Source organism: Pezoporus flaviventris, unplaced genomic scaffold (assembly GCF_033815535.1).
Source record: "Pezoporus flaviventris isolate CSIRO_AGI_PZ_B2104156 unplaced genomic scaffold, CSIRO_AGI_Pfla_v1 ptg000023l, whole genome shotgun sequence".
NCBI classification, from domain to species: domain Eukaryota; kingdom Metazoa; phylum Chordata; class Aves; order Psittaciformes; family Psittacidae; genus Pezoporus; species Pezoporus flaviventris.
The window spans coordinates 8,793,458-8,813,411 of record NW_026892571.1 but is presented as its reverse complement, the minus strand read 5'-3'; the positions used below and the strand labels follow the sequence as shown (position 1 = coordinate 8,813,411).

The following is a 19,954-nucleotide window of genomic DNA, read 5'->3' as shown; positions in this document are numbered from 1 at the left end:
TGAATACATGTACGTTAATTGTGGGCCTCTGGTAATTTTCTACTTTCCTTATTGTATCTTGTCTTTTCCCAACTTCTTATCTCTCTGAATTGTTATTTAGAAGAAAAAGCAGTTGCTTTTTGAACACATGATTATTCACTTTAATGGGCCTGTTACATCTGATGTTATGTTAGTTTGTATTTTTCTGAGTGAGAGCATTTGTCACAATTATTGATGCATTGCTTTTATTTTTGGAGCCCTGAATGGCGCACAAATGTGATGGCAAGAATGCTGCTGTAGCATGTCATTAGCTAAGTGCCTGCTTTATTCTGCATGGGAGGATGTTATCTTGCTGCATTCCAGAAAGCGCTGGTGGCAGCAGCTTGTTCCCATTCATGTGGAGTGCCTCATAGTGAGGACATCAACGGTGCTGAAAAAAAAGGCACATGGAACAACTAAAAAAACATGTTCTCACACCCCATGTATACCTGCGAAGAATGCACAAGCCAAGGTAGATGTTGGTACAGTCACGAGTGGGAATTGAGACCTGTTAGTGATTCCAGTGCCTGTTTACACGCAACCCAGTACACAGACTCCATCAATTTTGTTGTGGGTGGGTGGTTAGGGTTGTCCACCCATGTGCAATTAATGTATCAGACTTTTAAAGTCTTGCTCAATGGAAGATTTGCGAACCAAATGATGTATTTCTTAAGGCATCAAACCATGCCAAAACATTTGGGTATCTGCCTGAAGGAAGGTGAGTTTCCCATTTTGCACACCTTAAGAGAGATCAAAGAAGGGTTTAGTTAAAATTGCAGCTGTCAAGCTGGGACAGGTCCCCACTGAAGCTTTCAGGTGTGATTTTAGAAAGTAAAAATACCCAACACCAGACTCCCTGCAAAGGCTGGAGCTGATCTTTATTCTTTTTCTTTGTATCTTCCGATCTCTTTAAGGTAAATTACAAGGCTGTGATGCCTACTATTGTGAAACTACCTTGTGAATCCCTTGAGTTACTTAGTGTTATACCATTGATGTTTCTGAATGACTTGATTCTTCACAGATATATGCAAAACAGGTATTAGCCGCTTAGTACTTAGTTCTGAATGAATTGGACAGTGAGCTCTGAATAGGACTGATTTTGAATCACACTCTATTTCATACTTTAAGATCTAACTTCCAGGTGCTTAGCACTTCAAAGTTCTGTCACACTGAAGACAGTCAGTCAAACAGACATATTTGAGGAAAGCTTTCTTTTAAATTTTTTCATGTCTCAGAACAAGGTTAGAGGACACACATTGGTGTTGCCTGCATTAAAAATCTTACCTCTATTTTTATAAAATCTCTTATAAAAAAGAAGCTACGACTTAAGTAGAAGAGGCATAAGATGAAGGTCAACATGAAAGGAGGGGTGGATGTGAAGAATTTGGACCTGAAATCTGTGCTCTTTCACAAAATCCCTAATCAGACCTAAGCCTCCCCCCCTCTTTTGCTGTTAGCAGTCTCTGCTTACCCAGCTGTAATGGGTGAAGCACTTAGAGGATAGCAAGCTCCTACTGTAACCTATTAGTGCCTCATTAAGTATAGCAACTATTTGCAAAGCCTTCTTTAAGATGAGGATCACCCACAAAAAACCCTGGAGGGAATTAGTCAGTCTCAGTGCAGTGCAGATTTAGGGAGGTGTGGTAGGCAAAACCTAAACCCACATGATGAATGAAGAGTCTGAATAGAAAGCTAGAGGAGCTGCCCCTTCCCAGGAGATTCCGGCTCACTGAGACCTATTAGTCCAGTAGAAGACCTATTATGTGTCTATATGATTAATAACTATAGTTGCCTCAGGAATAAACATCATTCTATAATTTTATATCAAAGAAGCTTTGATGCAATATAAGGCAATTTTTTACATTGTGCAGCCTGATTGAGTCTGCCCATTGTGACATTTAGGAGAAGGTTTCCAGATCATTTGCAGTGCAACCAGCACAGGAATTAAGATACAGAAGTACAAGGATTAACAGACACATCAGCTATTATTTTCTTGACTGGATGGGGTATGTTCAGAAATGATCTCCAGTGTATGGAGGCACCATAATGAATATTTGCACTGTGATACTGACACCCTTTTATAGAATCTAGAGACTTCCCCAGAGTTGGGAGACTGACAATTTCTAGAACAGATACTCAGGGGCACCTGGATCCGTATAAGGCCCAGGATATGGATAATCAAGGACTGAAGCCAACTTCAAGCTGTGCTTTGCTATTTTTCTGAAGAATCTTAGACAATGACTTTCCTCACTGAAGCTTCCTGCAGGGAGGTTTAACTCACATTGTGGGATCAAGGCACAGAAAGGCATTTTCCTCCAAAGATAATAGTTTCATATAGTCTTTATCAGGATACTTGTAAATTCAGCCTGAGTATTTCTGGGAGTGAAAATGGCTGAATTGAAGGTGGCGAGAGGTTTCAGTGACTGGTTTCAATGGTGCCGGGGTTTCAGCCCAGATATTCAAAGAACAGGAAGGTCCTAATTCTGAACACTGTACCAACAGTTTTAGAGAGAAACCTCAAAGACCTCAAGATACGTGTCAGCCTAGTTTCAGTTGCAAACCTCCTGACCACAGAGGCCAGTGAACTTCAGCGTGCTCTTAGGCTGCAGAAGAAACAATCCTTTCTTGGCCTGCAGAAGCGGGTTTAGAAGAGACTGACGACTAAGAGGCATGACTCTTCTGTGTTCTCTTGTACACTTTTACAAGCCATGAACTTGGTAGCATTAATCAGTAACATTACTTCTCCCTACAGACATTGCCTCAAAAGTAGTGTATAATATACTGGTAGGAAGGTGAAGAGTGATATAAACCATTCTCAAATATCATAAGTAAACCAAGTTTTCTTGTTTTCAGATGTATTTATTATTAGCTTCTTTGTAAAAAAAACCCACAGTAAATTGCATTTATAGCAAAAATAAGATGTGCACCTTAATAAATACTAACAGCACTTGTAGCTGGATTATCAACAGTTTTCTGAAATATCAGATACGTCCCACATTTCAGTGTCTAATATCTTAAATTACCACCTAAAGTTGCTAAGACTGGAAAAAAGGAAGCAAGGTCACAATGAAAGCCTGTCTTTAATTTCAGTGATTCTCTACCAGGGATTAAGGCCTAAATCTTCAAAGATATTTTAACGTATTTCGCCCTCCTGGAAGTCAGGACTTAGGTAGTTTTACAAAAATGTACAGGCTTCAACACTTGTTTCTACCCCTTTCCAGACCTGGGCACTTACACTGTAAGCAGTACAGAACCAGGACTTGATTTTTTCCCCAAGGTTCTGTGAAGGCACCTAACATATGTTGCAGAAGTAGGGCAATACTTTCAAAATGAACTATAAAAATCTGTATTCTAAAACTCTATGTTTAACATCCACAGATAAAACCAGTTACCAATTGTTATCTGAGGAGCCAGATAAACTGCAGTTTTTCTTAAATCATTTAAGCTGCCTTGGTTTCAGTTGCAGATTCATGACTACTTGTGCCCTGTGGTACAGCAGATCTGATTTAATGTTACTGTCAGAAAACACCACTGCAAGAGATGCACTGGGTATAGTTGTGTCACTGAATAAAGGGCCTCTAATGATCACAGGCATGAAAGAAAGGAGTTTTGTTGAGGAGGTGTTATATTCAGCTACTGGCCCCCTTTTTCTTTCATGTTGACCAGAGGTGGCAACAGCAACAGGACTTTTCCAACCACAGCAGCTCAAAGCTTCCTCCATCGCCGCCGTTGCAGCTTGGGCTCAGCTGCAGTCATAGGCCTTTAAGAGTGATTGACCTCTCAGGCAACAACCATTTGCAGTGTTCATACCTGGGCATCAACATGATGTAAACACAGGCAGTGGAAAAACTCCAGCAGCAAACGTTGCTGGGGCTCAGAACTTGCAATTCCTTCTGTTACTAAAACACCTGCCATCACACTGGCCAACAACGATGGCGCAGAGACACGATACGTGGCTGCCACATGCAGCCAAAGCTTTCTGTGCCAATACATTTCAACACAATAAATAATAGTAAATTAAAATAAATAGGTTATCAAATAATTAAACAGTTAAATAATGGAATACTAAACCAGTTCTTTCAGCACGTTACCTTCCGAAATAAATTAACACATGAAACAGTTTAAATAGCAATTTAAATGCCATCATCTGGCATTGCAAGTCATGTCAAGTAAATAAATAATAATAAATAAATAAATAGAAGCAATACAAGAATATGCAGAACCTATAATAATGGCTAACAGCAGTGCACCAAAATACTATGCATGTTAATATAACATGATGTATGCTAAAGGCATTACTAAAATCTAAGGAATTTAAAAGAGCTGCCAAAATCAGGACTACATCAATCTATTCCAAAAAAAAGGTAAGCATGGCTTCTTAATAATCTCAATGCAGATTTCCTTCTAATTATGTTCTTGTGCTAGTTCATTCTTTGTTTTCTTTAGGAGGACTGTGCCTCCTCCTAGAATCTCTTACTGGTTATCTGTAAAATAAGAGAAAGGAAATTTATGTAAGAACTAAGAATTATCTTCATTTCCCTCACATATAGATTTTTAGTCCATTTCTCAATAAGGGTTTGCTGGTCTGAGCCATCCAGTGAAATGCCACTCCTCAATTGCTCTAAAGGACTCCAGACCACGCAACGCAAGGCTCAGGAGTTCCCGTGTGAACATGACAGAAGTGTGATCTCATTTCAAATGTTTCAATAGGGCTACAAGTTTACAACTTTTCAAGAGTGTGACTCAGGATACTTGGAGGTCAGAGAGATTTGCATCTGCATCTAAGTGAAAAAACCCACCCCAAAATTACATAAGAGAGGAAGAAGAGAAAAATCTGCATAACTCTTTTGGGTGTTGGATCTGAAGGAGGATATTTCCATATTTAAAAATATGTTTTGACTTGGAAAGCTGGGCTGAGAGTAATTTAGAGCTGTCAGAGAGCACTGATCAATTCACAGAATAAGGAAACAGCCATTTCTAGGACTAGCAGAAGCTGCTTATAGCTTTTCTTTCTAATAGCAAATATCTCAGAGCTCTCTCTTACTCCCTTTCTTATTTTACTGGTAGAACTTGGCTGTATATGGGTTGTCTGCTGCATTTGGATGCTCAACATTGATTCAACATTGGCAACAACCAAATGCTCATCTATTTCTTAGGCAATATTTGTAAATGCCTAATGGGGTAGAATCCCACCTTTGTCCATGAACCTACATCTATTGTTTCCTCTCTGATTTAAATGGATTAAATAACCAAACATTCAGGAGACAAAAATGTCTGTGAGGACTACGAGGAATTGTGAAACAAATGAATATTTAAGAAGCAGAAGTAGTTCAATGGGCACCTTACTCTCCTAGGTAAGGAATCACCCCTGCTCCTCCAGCAGGAGGTTCTGTTAAGTCTTACCTGCAAAGTGAAGACCACTCACTCCAGGATGAATTGTAATAGCGATCCCTGGCTTGCACAGAGATCTTCCTCTTTGGCCCAGCCACTGGAATCTGAATGGACTGCTCATCAGTGCCATAGACCTGAACAGGGCACAGCTCCATCAGCAGATTGTAAAGGTCAAGCAGAACACACAATAAAGTGCCAGACAGACTGCAACAAGCACATGTAACTTGAAAACTCCACTGTCAGTCTGTTGTTTCCAAGGCACCAGTCTTCACCCACAGATACCAAAGTCATGAGGACTTGTGAAATCTTAAGCCTCAGTAAAAAGAAACTAAAAGCCCACTTTCCACTGGAGTTAGTGTTGTAAAGTGATCCAACCCCCGAACTCAGTCATTAAAACAAAGGGTTAACTTGTTTATCTGGGGGTTTCTCTTTTTTCTTCTTCTTCCAGAGTGGGAACCCTAAAAGACAGACGTTGCTGCTTTTCAGTATCGCTGAAATTTCCACTGAGGGCTTGTGGCTGCTGCAAGAAGCACTCCCCGCTTCTCTGCTCAGGGACAAGGAGCTCAACTAACGCCACTAAAATCAAGGAGTCAGCACTAACGGGAATAGCCCCATCTGCCGGTACACGCTTGCTGGATTGGGTTTTTTTTCACATGAAAGAGGACATCCTCTAGTGTCTGGTTTACAAACTGGAGTGCTAATTACATCGCTTTAATTTTCTGACTGCTGGACCAAGGAAGAGCAACACTGCAGTTAAGGACCTGCGCTGTGGTCCACTGATTTGTATGTTTCTTTCCAGTTCTGCTTTTGATTTGTCAACCTAAGCAAATTGCCATACTGCTGTCATGTACCCTTCAATGTGTATCCCATGAGCATGAGCAAATGAAGCAAAACCATTTTGTGATTTCAGACTAACACAGAGTAGCAATGATTAGTTAACAATTAACTGATAACTGGAAAGTTAGTGCCCAAGACGTCAGTCTGCACCAATCCACACAGAAATGCTACCAAATGGGTCACTGGTTCCTTATTTGCCAAGTCACCCACAAAGAAAGTCTGAGCTACCCAGGTAGAAACAGCACACAAGGAAACCAGTGCAACAGATCCTAGACTTCTTGGTTTGGAAATGGGGATTTTCCCAAGTTAGGACCCACACAGCCTACTAATGAATTAGTAATCACTTTTCTCACACAAACACAGCTATGCAATGCTGGGCACGATTTTATCTTCCCAGTGACATCAGCACTGCATCCACCCCAGAGTGTGTTGTTTGGATCTTACTGCTCACAGAACTAGGAAGAGGTCTCTTTGTGCCAAGACAGTACCCTGCCACATTTGGGTCTCAGCACCCTTTTATATTATCTTTTTAATTTTAGTCCATAATTCTTGCATACTAAGTTTATATTATTTATACTGTCTGTTCCAGCAAGAAAATTGTGTTTCAAATGCTGTATCTCTACCTGGCTGTTGCGTTTCTTTGTACTTTCAACTTTGACCCTGAAAGTCAAAGGGAAGTAGGACTTAGGTGTGCTCCATGTTCCGGGATAGGTCCAAGTCACTGTTCCATTTGTAGCCACATACTGACACTGGGGTGGGTCAGGTTTTACTGCAAGAGAAGATACAGAGTTTGCATTAGCGGCATAATACTAGATGTTGGTATACTACTGTTGGTAGTTTTATAGGAGTCATCTTTTGAGGGCCCTCGTGAGATTAAAAGAGGGGTAGACATGATGGATATGAATTGCCTTGTATGCTTCTTATGAAAGCTTAAGCACACTCCCAGAGTCTCTCCAGGTTAAGATCCTTCTTTTTCTTTGCCCAGAGGGTTGCAGAGGGCTCTGTTGGACACAGAGGAATGTCTTTAGGCCCTGCTGACTGTTAGGACATTCAGCAAAGCATCTGTTTCCATAGGATCCTGCTTCCTTTTCCTGTGCCCTGTGGCATCACGGACACAACTGGTCCTCTTCTTTCCTGTCAGTTTCTATTACCCTGCCCTGGATGCCCATTTGTAAGAATATATTGGGGGAGAGCATTAACCATTATCCGGGTAAATCTGCAGTTCTCAGAGAAGAGGCTGCTGGGTTATTGGCTATTCTCTGACTTCTTTTGTATACCCCTTACAAAACATCTCCATCTAATAAAGAAGGCTACAGAAACATCTGGGAGATGCAGTGTTTGAGGGTTTGAGGTCACAAGCTAGGAAAATGTTGCTTCTTCACTTCCTCATCCTCTTCCAGACTGCTGCTATGATTTGTTTTCCCCTGTTCCTGTAACTGGGGGCTCGATACAGATTTACAGTAGAGCAGGGCAGGGATTCCCAAGCTTGGTTTGATCAGCTCCCGTTGTTAGTTCCACTATTGGCAAGAATAAAGCTAAGGCTTAATCATGATTCCTGATGTACTCACTGATATCTCTGATGAAGAAGCTGCTAGTGTAGTTCTCATATTCCACCTCATCAATGACCTCCAGGAACATCTCAATTGGCTCGTGCTCTTCAGCAAAGGGACAGTAGCTTTCTTTCTGGCACTGGGCTGTGTATTCAGTCACTGATATGTCAGTGTGAGCTACAGGGCTGCTGCAGATTACGTCTCCTTGAGAGCTGAATACAGAACAGAGAAAAGTACTGGAAATGCTGGTTTGTTCTGAGAATTCGTTGCCACAAGAACACCATATAGTTGGTAAGGTAATGTTCTGATGTTGCCTGGATCATTTTATGGCTGTGCTTCAACAGCTGAGGGACAGTGGGAGTTCTTAGCTCTTACATTTTCAGTGCTGTATTACATATTAATGTAAATCACAAAAGCCCCCCTGCCTTAGCAGAATGAATTAGGGTTTAAACCTAAACCAGGATATCTCATTCCTTATTACCAATGTCCCATGACAAGCTCTAGTATCTTACTTTGTTCCTTAGCCCTTTCCAAAGCCTTGCTGGAACAAATAAGAGAAGGTTAAAATATATCCATTGGGAAATAAATAACAAAAGCCACCTATAAAGTACTACCTGAATCCAGTTCTATTTTTGCATTCAGCAAAATAACCCCCTTTGCAGTTGTTTCTTCTTTAACAAACTGAAGTGACGTTTGTTTAAGCCCTCCATGTTTTGGAGAAACCCCCAAGAGTAGTGGGAGGCAGGAAATCCCCATAAGGTTCCCCTCACATATTTCCCCTGCAGGTTTCTGTAGCCTTCCTCAACAGAGACTCGTCAGTGGCATGTGGCTTCTGCAGTGGGTGCAGTCTCCCACTCCCCTCATTGCACTGGATCTGCTGCGAAGGGACTCAGTACTACAATTGTTTCTGCTTTTGGCTCAACTTCCTCTCTTTCCCCAGCACGAACTGGTTTGTTATTGCTTAAGTTACTCTGTGGCTGTACTGTAGCAGCTGTAACAGTCCAGTGGGGGCTGGTCCATTTTCAAGCCTTTATTAATTTCTGAGCAACTTCCATGCCCTTACTAAAGTTAGTCCCAGTGATGGCTCAAAACATTTTGCACATGTTCGGACTCTGGAAGAGGGATTCCTTGCCTTCTACATGTCCGCAGCAGCCCAAAATCCAGGATCTCCTATTGAGAGTAACACAAAGGGCGTTCCAGCCTTACTATGAAGTTGTTAAGGAAAGTACAAGCTTTTACCCTTTTAGACTTCTGATTGTGAACTTCACATTTGGACTCTCATTTTCTGTCATCCATGAACATACGAAAATTCCAGAGTAGTTCTTTGCCTCACATTTTAAAAACGTCTTGTTTGGCTCTAGATGGAAAAAGACAGAAAACACGATTTATTTAGTCTTTTTGCCAAAGAGGTCCAAGCAGAGAGAAAACAGTGATTCAGTAGGCTCCCATCTACTTTGGTAGCTGGTGGGTACATCAGCAGACACAGTCTCATACTGCCCTTGGGCAGCCACCTGTAGTTAAAAGCCATATAACCAGAGTTAGCAAGTGGCTGGAGGCTGGTTTACATGGGCCCACATTAACCACATCTACATGACTATTAACAGGAGCTAGAGCACACCCCAGCTGTTGCAGATAGCTGTCAGTAAGAGATTTATATAGGCAAAGCCACTGTTCCTTTCAAAAAGAAACATTGGCGCTATTCAGTTGGTAAAGCTCTGTATTTATTATGCCGTGCATTGAGAGTGCTTGCAGTGGATCATCTCTCATCTTCACACACTAGGGCACTTTGTGGGGAATGTTTCCAGTGTGAGAAGTGAATGAGGCCTTAATACAAGCATGTGTTTTGTTTCTGCTGCCCAGCACTGCAGACTCTCTATATTGCACCCTGGATGTAGCTGACTGGCAGATCAGCCTACTGCATCTGGCATATGGGTCCAGGAGTCAGGGAAAAAGCCTTGGAAATTCCTAAGTTCTTGGCACAACACTAAGGAACTGCAATATGAGACGCAGATGAGCGAGGTTCATGCAGAAAATGCAAAACATCACAGGCTTGTCCAGTGGGTTAATTGTAGATGGAGAAGACCAAACGACAGCACTTAAAATCTAGGTCAATCCCTGGTCATGTCAAACCATGTAGCCCTGGCTTTGCAAACTCTCTCCTGAGTGCTGGGTCTGTGAGATGAAGGCAAAGCAAGTCACTTGATTCCCCACCAGAAAAGCAGTGGCATAGTATTAATGTTATCCTGATTCTAATCATTCCTAGAGAGTCTAAATTAATCCCATGGCAACAGATTCCTATGCTGCTCATCAGCTGCTCCATGCACAAACCCACAAAAGTAGTGCTTTTTCCTTCACTGTCAGTAAAACATTTGAAGAGGACCCATTTTAAAGTAGATGTTTCTGGCACATTTCTCCAGAGAGCTCCCTCTGGACCTCATAAAGTTCCAAGGCACAAAGCTGAACAAGATACATCACAGCATATGATGACCGTACCGTCAAAACTTTTCAGAATTGACCTTATCATTTGCCCACTGGAGTCTATTTTAGTTACGAGGAAGAAATCATAGCTGACGACTTCATGGGTATCAGCTGTCAGACAGGTATAGTTGCCAGCATCTGGGAACTCTTTCACTTCAGCAATCAGAGTCCGTCCAGTTCCTTTCAGCTCGCTGTCCTTTTCCCAGTACACTGGCAGTGTCTCATCAGATGTGTTACAGGTGAGCTCCACTCTTTTAGCTGGTGTCTCATTATTCCACTCTGATTCTATGACGTACACTGGACATTGCAGAGAAAGACATGTTAGCAGCTACTCATACCTAACAATATAAAGATTGAGCTGAGCCCTTTTTTCAGCTCTACTTTCCAGGAAAACCACTAACAAATCTCTGGCTTTCTTGCCCAAGGCCTCACCATCACCTGGAAATCTTAACTACAAGAAGAGGTTCAACTTAAAAAATCTATTGTGTCTCTAGAACCTGCTGATCAATAGGGCTGACATTTTAACGGAAGAAGTGATTCATTTATTTTTTTTTCCATGTTCTCAGAGAACCTTACAGCAGTTCATAACCATAGGAAGTAGGCACGTACCTTTATTTTAAAGGTGAGGATGCCAGGACACACTGAGCCCAGGTATTCCTTGGGCATGTGGCATGTGGCCTTTCCTCACAGAATGGCATGTAAAACTACTTTGTGGATTTAGAGCTGAGCTATGATTCTTTGCCTTCTTCAGCATCAAAGTCTGTGAGAAAGCAATGAGATAGATGGGAGCTCTGGGCAGGTGGTTTGTATTTGCCTGTAGCTGTTGTTGTTTTCAATTTTCCGCAGGGAACAATCTGTGTTCCTATCACCCTGGTCCCAGTGGAGCAATTACTAAGAGATGGGGTATGACTGAGCTGAGCTACAGCAGAGCCAAATGGACTACAACTGAGGTCTTTTAACTGCCATCTGGTAATTCTGAAGAGCCTTGTTGGCCTTTCCAAATCAGAAGACATACCACATAACAAAATAATAATCCCATTAAAGAAACATTATCTTCTCTTGTCTCTTTGCTAGAGAACTTCACCTACATTTTTATGTGGCATCAGTTCTCAAAAGTAACTCTCATTGCTCAGATACACTACTGCTGTCACAGGCTTCCCAGCCATGCTCAGTGACCTCAGAGACTCTTCTACATGAAAGAAACAGCAAAAATTTGTTTCTTAGTGTGTCAAGACCACAGCAAGGCACAGCTCAGGAAATCAGAGTTCTGAGATCTTTTCATCGGAGCACCTCACTACCAAAATGAGAGCTTTAAGACTTTATTGCTAAGAACACTTAAGAAATACATGTCAAACACTGAATCTAAAATGACAGAAAACATGCAACTCCAGGTAGCTTGAAAGCTTACCAAACTACTTATGGACCTTTGAAGCACAGGCAAGGTAAATCTTACAGACTTCAAGCACAGATTATTCTCGATACTGACAAACACAGTTTTCAGCATCATAGCATTGTCCAGGGAACCCACAGGATAAATATTTTTTAAATGTAAAGATACAGGGAAAAGTAATTGAATTAGTTGTGGAAATTAAAACACAATCAGATTAAGAATGCTTTCATCATGTTGATTAGGGTCCCTTTTGGATAACTGCATTGAAGACAGAATGGATTATGGAGCTACACTGGGTGACTAGGAACAGCAAATTTATTAGCTGAATTTAGCCCAATTTTCTGGTAAGTTATTCAGAAGGTTTGCTTATTACTGACTGTATTTTTACAAATGTATTTACATTCAAGTTGTTTACCAGAAAAATTGGATAAGCCACTTCTAGGTTTTAGGTTTTACTATGAAATATTCTTTTTGACAATTAAGTCTGCACTTGCTTATTTGTGGGCTGTTACCTAAGTCACAAGATGATGTTTCTGCTTCCAGACCTCATGACTGAAACAAGAGAGTGGGAAATAAGACAGTTTCTAATGCAAAAATTCAAATGGCCTTTGAACAACATTTTGGGACTTCAATGCCAGTTAGGTGGCTAGTTATTCGCAAACAAACAGGAAGAATTTTGGCCTAAGGTACTATATCTGATAAATGCTGTACTTGTGAACAAAAACATAACTCTGAAATACCCTTGTGTCCTACAGCAGCTGCAGGTCTCAGTAAGTGAAGACTGCTTACCATTTTCCCTCAGTTTCCATTGTGCTTCCAGAAGGGCAGCAAAGGAAAATAATGAAAGTATGGCAAATAGTAAGTGAGACATCTGCAGGGAAAAAAACCAAATTACTAAACTTCATTGAGGATTACTGAGTGTGTACAGAAACCAAGCCCAGTGCTGGGCAGGATAACAGCAAGAGAGAGTCAGTTCCAGTAAAGTAAGAACTCTTAGACTACATGAACATTGGAAATTAGGTTTGTACTAGACTCAAGCTGAGATTTTGATCTGCTGGTTATTGACACCACAAACCGGTTTAGAGAAGAAACCACAGAACTTAGAGGAAATTGTTGTGTGCATAGGTCTTATGTGGTCAGGAGCTCAGAAGCATTCCCAAGTCCTTCAATTAAATATTCCCCAGGCAAGAAAAGTCTTGCTGTTGTCACTGAGGCTGCTTGCGTGAACAAGGCATTCACTAAAGGATCCATAGACATTAAATTCCAGTCATACAAAGCTTATATTTCTTGGTGTATGTACATGTCAGTAGTCCTTCTAAAGCAAAGGATTGCAAATAAAATGAAGGACCAGCTGAAGTGGTTTGCTGGACTGTATTCTTCCCCACCTTGGTGAGAACAAGTGACAGCAGTGTCAGTAATGCAGTGTAGAGCTGGTGTCAATACTGACACATCCCTAACTGGTGCCAGTTATAATACGCACCTGAAGCTGGTGGATTAATTTTGCAAGCAATTTCAGGTAAAATTCCTCTTGGATTCAATGCCACAGCTATATTTGCAGAGACAGCTGGGTATGTATAACATTGTAGCTGTGTTCATTTGAGACATAAACATATCTCTAACATGGGAATATGCAAGTATGTGGCTGTATATACAATATATAAATGTATATTTGTCCTGACTGAAAAATACAGCTAGAGCTTTTCATGAAACAGAAAACATACTTGCCAAATACTGTAGTAACCACTGGGTGCATAAAAACCTTTGACAAGTTACAGTTTCAGACCTTTTCAACTGGAGATTAAACCAAATGAACAGGAGTATGACTTAGAAAAAGAATGCACATGAAAAACACAAAACTAAGTGGTTTGGGGCTTTCTTCCTCGCAAACTAGCCTTTTTCAGTGAAAGGGGGGGTAGTCCTGATTTCTTCTCATATGCCATGAAACATATTCATTTGGGTTTATGGAGGAAGAGTTTGTGTGTATTTGTACATGCTCCAAATCTGTTGCTCACTGGCAGCTTCTGCTATTATTAGCAGTCATTAACTGTGATCAAAGTCAGCTGTCTCTGGACCAGTGCTATGTCATCTGATTTTGAACCCCTCACAACATAGCTGTTAATGGGATTAGAAACTACAAGTATCCGGAGAGTATCTACGAGAGGAACTAGCTCACACTGCATCTATACTCAGAGAGAGGCACTACTCTCAGCGAAAAGCCAGATACTATCAGGCAGCCTATCAGCAGTTTATTGCTTCATTAAAAGGCAAACATTCTTATCTCCTTTCCATTGCAGGCAGGATTGCCTGTAATTTGTGAAAGAAAAACACGTTTTCAGCTTTCTAAAAGACACTAATTTCTTTCATTGTAACATGGCATCTATCACTATGCTGGTATCTGAAATACAACTAAAATCTGGAGGAGAAGGGTATAAAACATGCCTTCTGTTCTATATCAGCCTTTCATAAAAACTGTAGCTTGAAAACAGACAAGTTTCTCCTGCTTTTAGGGAGAAGATTCATAATTCAGGTTTGGACGAAAAACAAATATTCAAATTTTCATGGAAAATTATTCCATTTTTGAAGATAGAGGAAGAACATCCCCCCCCCCCCCCCCCCCCCAAAAAAAAAAAAAAAATTACTGCAAAATTAAGCAGAGATAAACTCAGTTTCTGAACATCACTAATCAGTGCACTTGCCTAAGCACTTCATAGATGAGGAATGTGCACCAGCATCGTAGGCTCCCTGTGCACTGGAAGCAGGAGGTGCTGTAAATCGGCACAGATTCCTTCACTGAGGATCACAAAATGATTTATGTGAGGAGGGACCTCTGGGCATCACTCTGGCCCAGTCCCAGCTCAAGGCAGGGCCAAGTCAATGGACTGCATGTTTTTTAAGCCAGAGAATGATCTGACCATAACTACGTATTTGTCAATGGACACACCCCGGCAAAATGAATCCTGGTAAGATACAAAAGATTATTACCTCAAACCATCAGCTGTTCTGATAGATAACAATTCTATGAGGTACATAGATACACATTGCGTGCTTAACTTCAGGCACAAAAGCATATAAATACTGTCCTGTGAAAAATGTCACAACTACTATTTAAAAACATTTTAAAATAAATAATTCTAAGTTTTCATTAGCTGCACCTGAATCAGTTGGTACCAGATTTGTGTTGCCCCAGTGTTAGAGAAGAAAGGAATTCTCACCTTTTCCTGCGGTGCTTGTTAGCTGAAGTTGCCAGACAGGTTGGTTTTGTGATCTGAAGGAAGCAAAGTGCTGGCTCGCTTATAAACACTTCTAACTCCGAAAGGAAAGGGATGCTCCGTTTCACCGCAATACCACAGAATTGCAACACGTGGCTTGGGTTCCTTTTTTACATAGTGGCAGAGCTAAAGCAGAAAAAAAAAAAGAGTTGGGACTCCCAGGTAAACTTTAAAGAGGAAATGAGATGATGAGATTGTTACAGTGACCTTTATGGCATGCCAGAGGCATTTCCTTTCCTGCCTGATTTTCTGTCCCTCTCGTACAGCCTTGTTCATCATCTGAGGAAGAGTAAATACAGACTAAATAAACTTCCAAAACTGTCTGATGGGAAATATTTTATGAAGACAGAAAGAGAAAGTTAAATAAAATAAATCTATTTCTACCTGATAAGCACAAAAGAGATAATTACATGAAATAAAATCCCATCTACAACAGCAATCAGAAGCTAAGGGGAAGTTAATTTTTAACTGCTGTTTTAGGATTGCATTTAACCTAATAATTGAGACTTGGGCTAACCAAAAATTAAACTATTAGTTCTGGCTCCCAGATCAAAATCTGATGTGGTCGCATTATTTCATATTGCAGTTTTAAAATATAACCTTTTTTTTTTTATGACCTGATGTTCCATTGAGACCTGTCCTCAAGCATAACAGAAGCCCCACACATAACGTACACTTTGAAAATGAGGAAAAACTTTCTATTGATTTTTTTTGTTATTTGTGAAGCAATAGAAAGCCATTCACTTTGTAAGGTAAACCAAAACTAAGTTGTTGTTCTAGCCCTGTTCCAAACCTAAGATGACTGAAAAGTTATAAGCAAGAAGAAATACATTGCTTATAAAATCAAAAAAATGGCTTGAAATTCAGCCTGACATACTTTTGGAATTCATGAAGAGACACAACTCTACCTTGTGGGCTTTCTAGTAGCAGGAGTATTCCCATAGCCCGGAGATGAAAGCTATAATCTAGTAATCTTACAACAAATAAAAGGGTGCCTGTCCCTTCTGCTGTAGGCCGTGGTCTTTGGAAGTCTTCCTCGCGAAGAACCAACACAAGCATCTGCCATATGTTGCTCATTTGGTCCTTCCAAATACGGCAAGAACATAAAACAAAAGGAGAAGCAACATAAATTAGCAGCGAGATAAACTTATTATGAACCCCAGCAGTTCCTGGTGCATGGGGTTCCTGTTTATTGTCACACATCTGGGAGGCAAACAGCTGACAGGGTGGCACGCTCTAAGGTTGTGTCAGGATTCCACATTAACTGTGCTGAAAGCCTTACACAAACATACAACATTGCCAGTGGAATGCTCTTCTCTCCTCAGCCATCCTCTTCAAGCACAGCCTGAGTAGGATTACATACACCTTTGGCTGCTGAACTTTAACTTCCACCTGACTAAACGCACAACTAGATCATTGCAATCTCAGATGGGCCTAACAACTTCCTCGCCAAGCCCAGCGTACCCAACCTGTTACTCAAACATGAGTCCAGATTTCCCCTTGCTAGAGCTCACGGCCAGAGCCGGCAAAAGCAGAGCGAGAGGGCTGAAGGTTGCGAGCGCAGCTCCTGGAAGCAGATTTGAAATGGTGGCTTTGCCATAGAGAAAAACTGCTCCCCTCACATCCTGTATACTGAATCTGGATCAAAGTGGCTTATTGATTTATTCATGACAGAGAACTGACCAGCAACAGTGAACTCTTCATTCCAGATCCATATCAACAGTACAACAGACAAGCCAGAGTACTAGAAACTTCCAAACTGTTAATTAATACCTATAGGTCTCTACCCTCCACTTATCCCAAAAAGCTCTTCTCTCACCCTTCCACACATATACATGGTCTTACACACATATTGAGGGGACGTGTGGGTTACAAGCACATGAACTGTCTTTGCGTTTGGCTGATGTTCATCTTCCTCTCCTACATGATCGTCTGGGACAAATGTCTTCCCAGGCAGTTTTGGATCCTCCATTCACGTACACTGTTTATATTCCCACTCCTACCCTAACATCTATTGTTATCCAGGCTAGTTTGCCAAAGGTGGCTCACACAGACACTGACAGTTCCTCTGCTGGTGTTGTTACACTGATGAGAAAGAGAAGATGGCAGTCTGAGAAGGCATGCTGAGAAACATGTGGCAGAAGTGGCTTGTGCACAGGCAAGTGAATGGTATTCAAACTGTTCCAGGTGAAAATATTGTCTAGTCCTGATCCTGGTCCCTGACTACCTTTGAAACTCACATCAGCAGGAGGCTGGGCTGTGCATCATGTTCCCATTCATCTGCTTTTCCTTCCAGTGAAGACCTTGTAGCAAGGGCAGGGAGGAAGCCCCATTGAGCAGTGACACTCATTTCCCTTTGCATTCTTAGCCTCTTATAAACGCAACCTCTGCAAAGCACTTAAGGCAGCTCTCCTTTCACAAATGGGAAAGACCCCAGGCTGAATCTAAGCTAGGCAACATTTTTTTTCCCATTTAAGACAATTTTCAATATCCAGAATTCACTTCTGTGATAACACACAAGTTCAACAGCAAGTTAGCAACGACCAGGAAAACTCGAAAGCTGCATTCAGTCACTGAGCAGATAAATAAGGGCACAAGTAACCTTACATACATGTTGCCTACTTCCTTCTCAACCCATCTTAGCTTGCCAGTTTCTTACTTAATCAACCATGTATTATAGCTTTTGTTTTTTGACTGTAATGTCACTAATGCATAGCATAAACATCCACCCAACCTGATGGTAGTCTTTAAATGCCTGCTCAGTTCTGAAACATGAATACTTAATGATTAATATAAATACATACACTTCTTTAGAGTGTGCACATACATGAAGCCTACAGAGCTGCCTTAGCTCAGCTATTGCTACGGGGCAAGTGAAGTAATTCAGTACCCAAGTTTTATGTCAAGAATCTTAGATGCCAGTTATGAAGCACAGACACATCTGTGTGGAACTTCCATGATGGGATAGTTTGCTATGATCCATCAGAGGAATTTTTAAATATTAAAACATAGAGATGGTGAAAATATCTTTGATGACAGTCTGGTTTTCCATTATGAGCTCATATATTCTTAAGGGGAAATTTGGAGGAGAGCAGCTTCTCTCCAATTATTTTATCCTACTTCCCTTATGATGCTGAAAGAGAATGGTGGAAACTCTATGTCCATGTTTTGCTCTCCTCTAATGCAATGGAAACACTCTTTTTTGGCAGGAATGGCTTGTTTGAAAATGCTTTTCCTTTCTTTTGAATGACAGATGATTTTTGCTTTTTGGAATGACACAATTATTTTACCACAACCCAGGAAAAAAAAAAAAACTGCATAACGTTAGTAAAAGGAAGATTCATACAAATTGTATAATTAGTATGATTCCTCCATATGGAATTTCCTTTAGCATCTGGCTGGTTTTGCATGGATGTTGATTTGGAGATCAATGACAAAGATCAGATTTTAATACTGTTATTATTAATGTAGTAGCAGTAAGAAGGGAACTCTGTTCTTTAATTCACCAAATTCACTTAATTCACCAAACAGTGATTTATGTGACTTCATGAGGAAACACTGTGTAATATTAGTATATCAATGAATTTTCCTAAAAAATTCCAGTTGCGAGCTACTACATGGAATCACTGAACCAAGATTAAACCTTGAGAGAAATGCAAAGCCATAAGGGGTAAAATAATTCCCACTTTTATACAAATCAAAACCTCTAAGGTTTATACAAACTGATTTCTTTGCATAGTGACACAACTAGAACAGCCACGCAAGGTGGGGACTTTGAGCACCTCTCCTTGGATGGAGAGCACAGTAAGAAGTTTACCTCGCTTGTGCTCTGAGCTGGTATGCCATCCACTACCTCCAGAATAGAAGCTGAACAACACTATTACTGTGCCCTGACCCAGTTAATTGGCCGGTATCATGCTAATGTAGTTACTCAACTTTAGATTAGAGTTAACTGTTGTTCAGGGTAGGGTTGAATATGGATATAAAATACATGCAAACACAGAGCACATGCTTCTCTAAATGAAGAGAAGAGGAAAGAAGGGGTTTTCGCCTCTTAGTCCTACTCCTCCGACAGTAAATTCACATCTTCCCAGCCAACTTAAAACTCATGATACAGTGGATCTCTCTCTATAGACTCCATTATACATGCAACCTGTGTTTAGAAACAGTAGTAGAAGTGAAAAAATAACATGAGGAAGGAGCTAGTACCATCCTGCCTAAGAATGAAAAAAAAAAGCAAAAAGAGGTATGTCATTTCAATAGAGTTTTAAGAACCAAATTGCATCTTCTACAGTAAATGACTCCAGAGAGTTAATGGGATTTGGGTACCCAAGTCTATGATATCCTTTTGCAAATCTCCATAGTCACTCAGAAAATACTGGGCAGAGATACAAAAGAAACAGATTCATCGCAGAATGGTAGAGATACCAGCCTCTCTTTAACAAAGGAAGCACAAAAGCTCCTCCCCCAGAGCATGCATGTGAAGATTGTTCATTGCTTTTTTAAGTGCATTGCAATGCAGTGCAATGCAATGCTTCCTATTACATCAATCCTCTATTTCCATCACAAATCTCTTGTTTACATTTGGTAAGTCTGATATGTTACACCCAGCTGGAGGATCGAGATGCAAGTTGCTCACTTTACGTAAAGTTCACTCACTTCTTGAGTGTGATGCTGAACTATTTGAAATCCACTGTCACCGTAACTTAGGCCAGGATACAGTGCTGGGGGTGGGGGAAATAACGTATCAAACTGAAAGTAAAGGGAAAAACCAAGCTGTAACTTATTGACTTAAATTCAAGCAGCATTTTCTTGTTTGTCAGGCAACTTCTATAGAAAGGAGGCCAGACACTTGGTTTCTTTGCAATTCTAAAATTGCATATAACATTTTTTGGGGTATTTGCAGTAAGTTAGTAATAGACAAGGAAAAAAATCTTTGGGCAACAAATTCAGAAAGGAATTGCAAAAGTTAAGCATGCCTCAGAGAGAGGTGTTATAACAACACCTTTTGCAGGAGTCAT

At 40.7% G+C, this 19,954-nt stretch overlaps 1 protein-coding gene across 1 annotated transcript; it reads right to left on the bottom strand.

The window, feature by feature from the left end:
• Nucleotides 1–5,398: 5,398 nt before the first annotated feature.
• On the bottom strand, nucleotides 5,399–16,821 carry IL12B (interleukin 12B). Its single transcript, XM_061456605.1, has 7 exons — nucleotides 14,877–16,821; nucleotides 12,454–12,535; nucleotides 10,290–10,571; nucleotides 9,036–9,153; nucleotides 7,815–8,008; nucleotides 6,870–7,015; nucleotides 5,399–5,543 (listed from the first exon to the last, which is right to left on the bottom strand). The coding sequence occupies exons 2-7, from the start codon at nucleotides 12,533–12,535 to the stop codon at nucleotides 5,418–5,420; spliced, it is 948 nt and encodes a 315-aa protein (XP_061312589.1). The 5' UTR covers nucleotides 14,877–16,821; the 3' UTR covers nucleotides 5,399–5,417.
• Between the last annotated feature and the right edge of the window lie 3,133 nt (nucleotides 16,822–19,954).

What these genes read in the sequence shown, in the direction of transcription:
- IL12B (XM_061456605.1), bottom strand. Translation starts at nt 12,535, where the DNA reads ATGTCTCACTTACTATTTGCCATACTTTCATTATTTTCCTTTGCTGCC. An exon ending in ATGGAAACTGAGGGAAAATG is followed by an intron (nt 10,572 to 12,453) that starts GTAAGCAGTCTT and finishes TGCAATGTCCAG; the next exon opens with TGTACGTCATAGAATCAGAG. An exon ending in CTTCTTCATCAGAGATATCA is followed by an intron (nt 7,016 to 7,814) that starts GTGAGTACATCA and finishes CTTCTCTTGCAG; the next exon opens with TAAAACCTGACCCACCCCAG.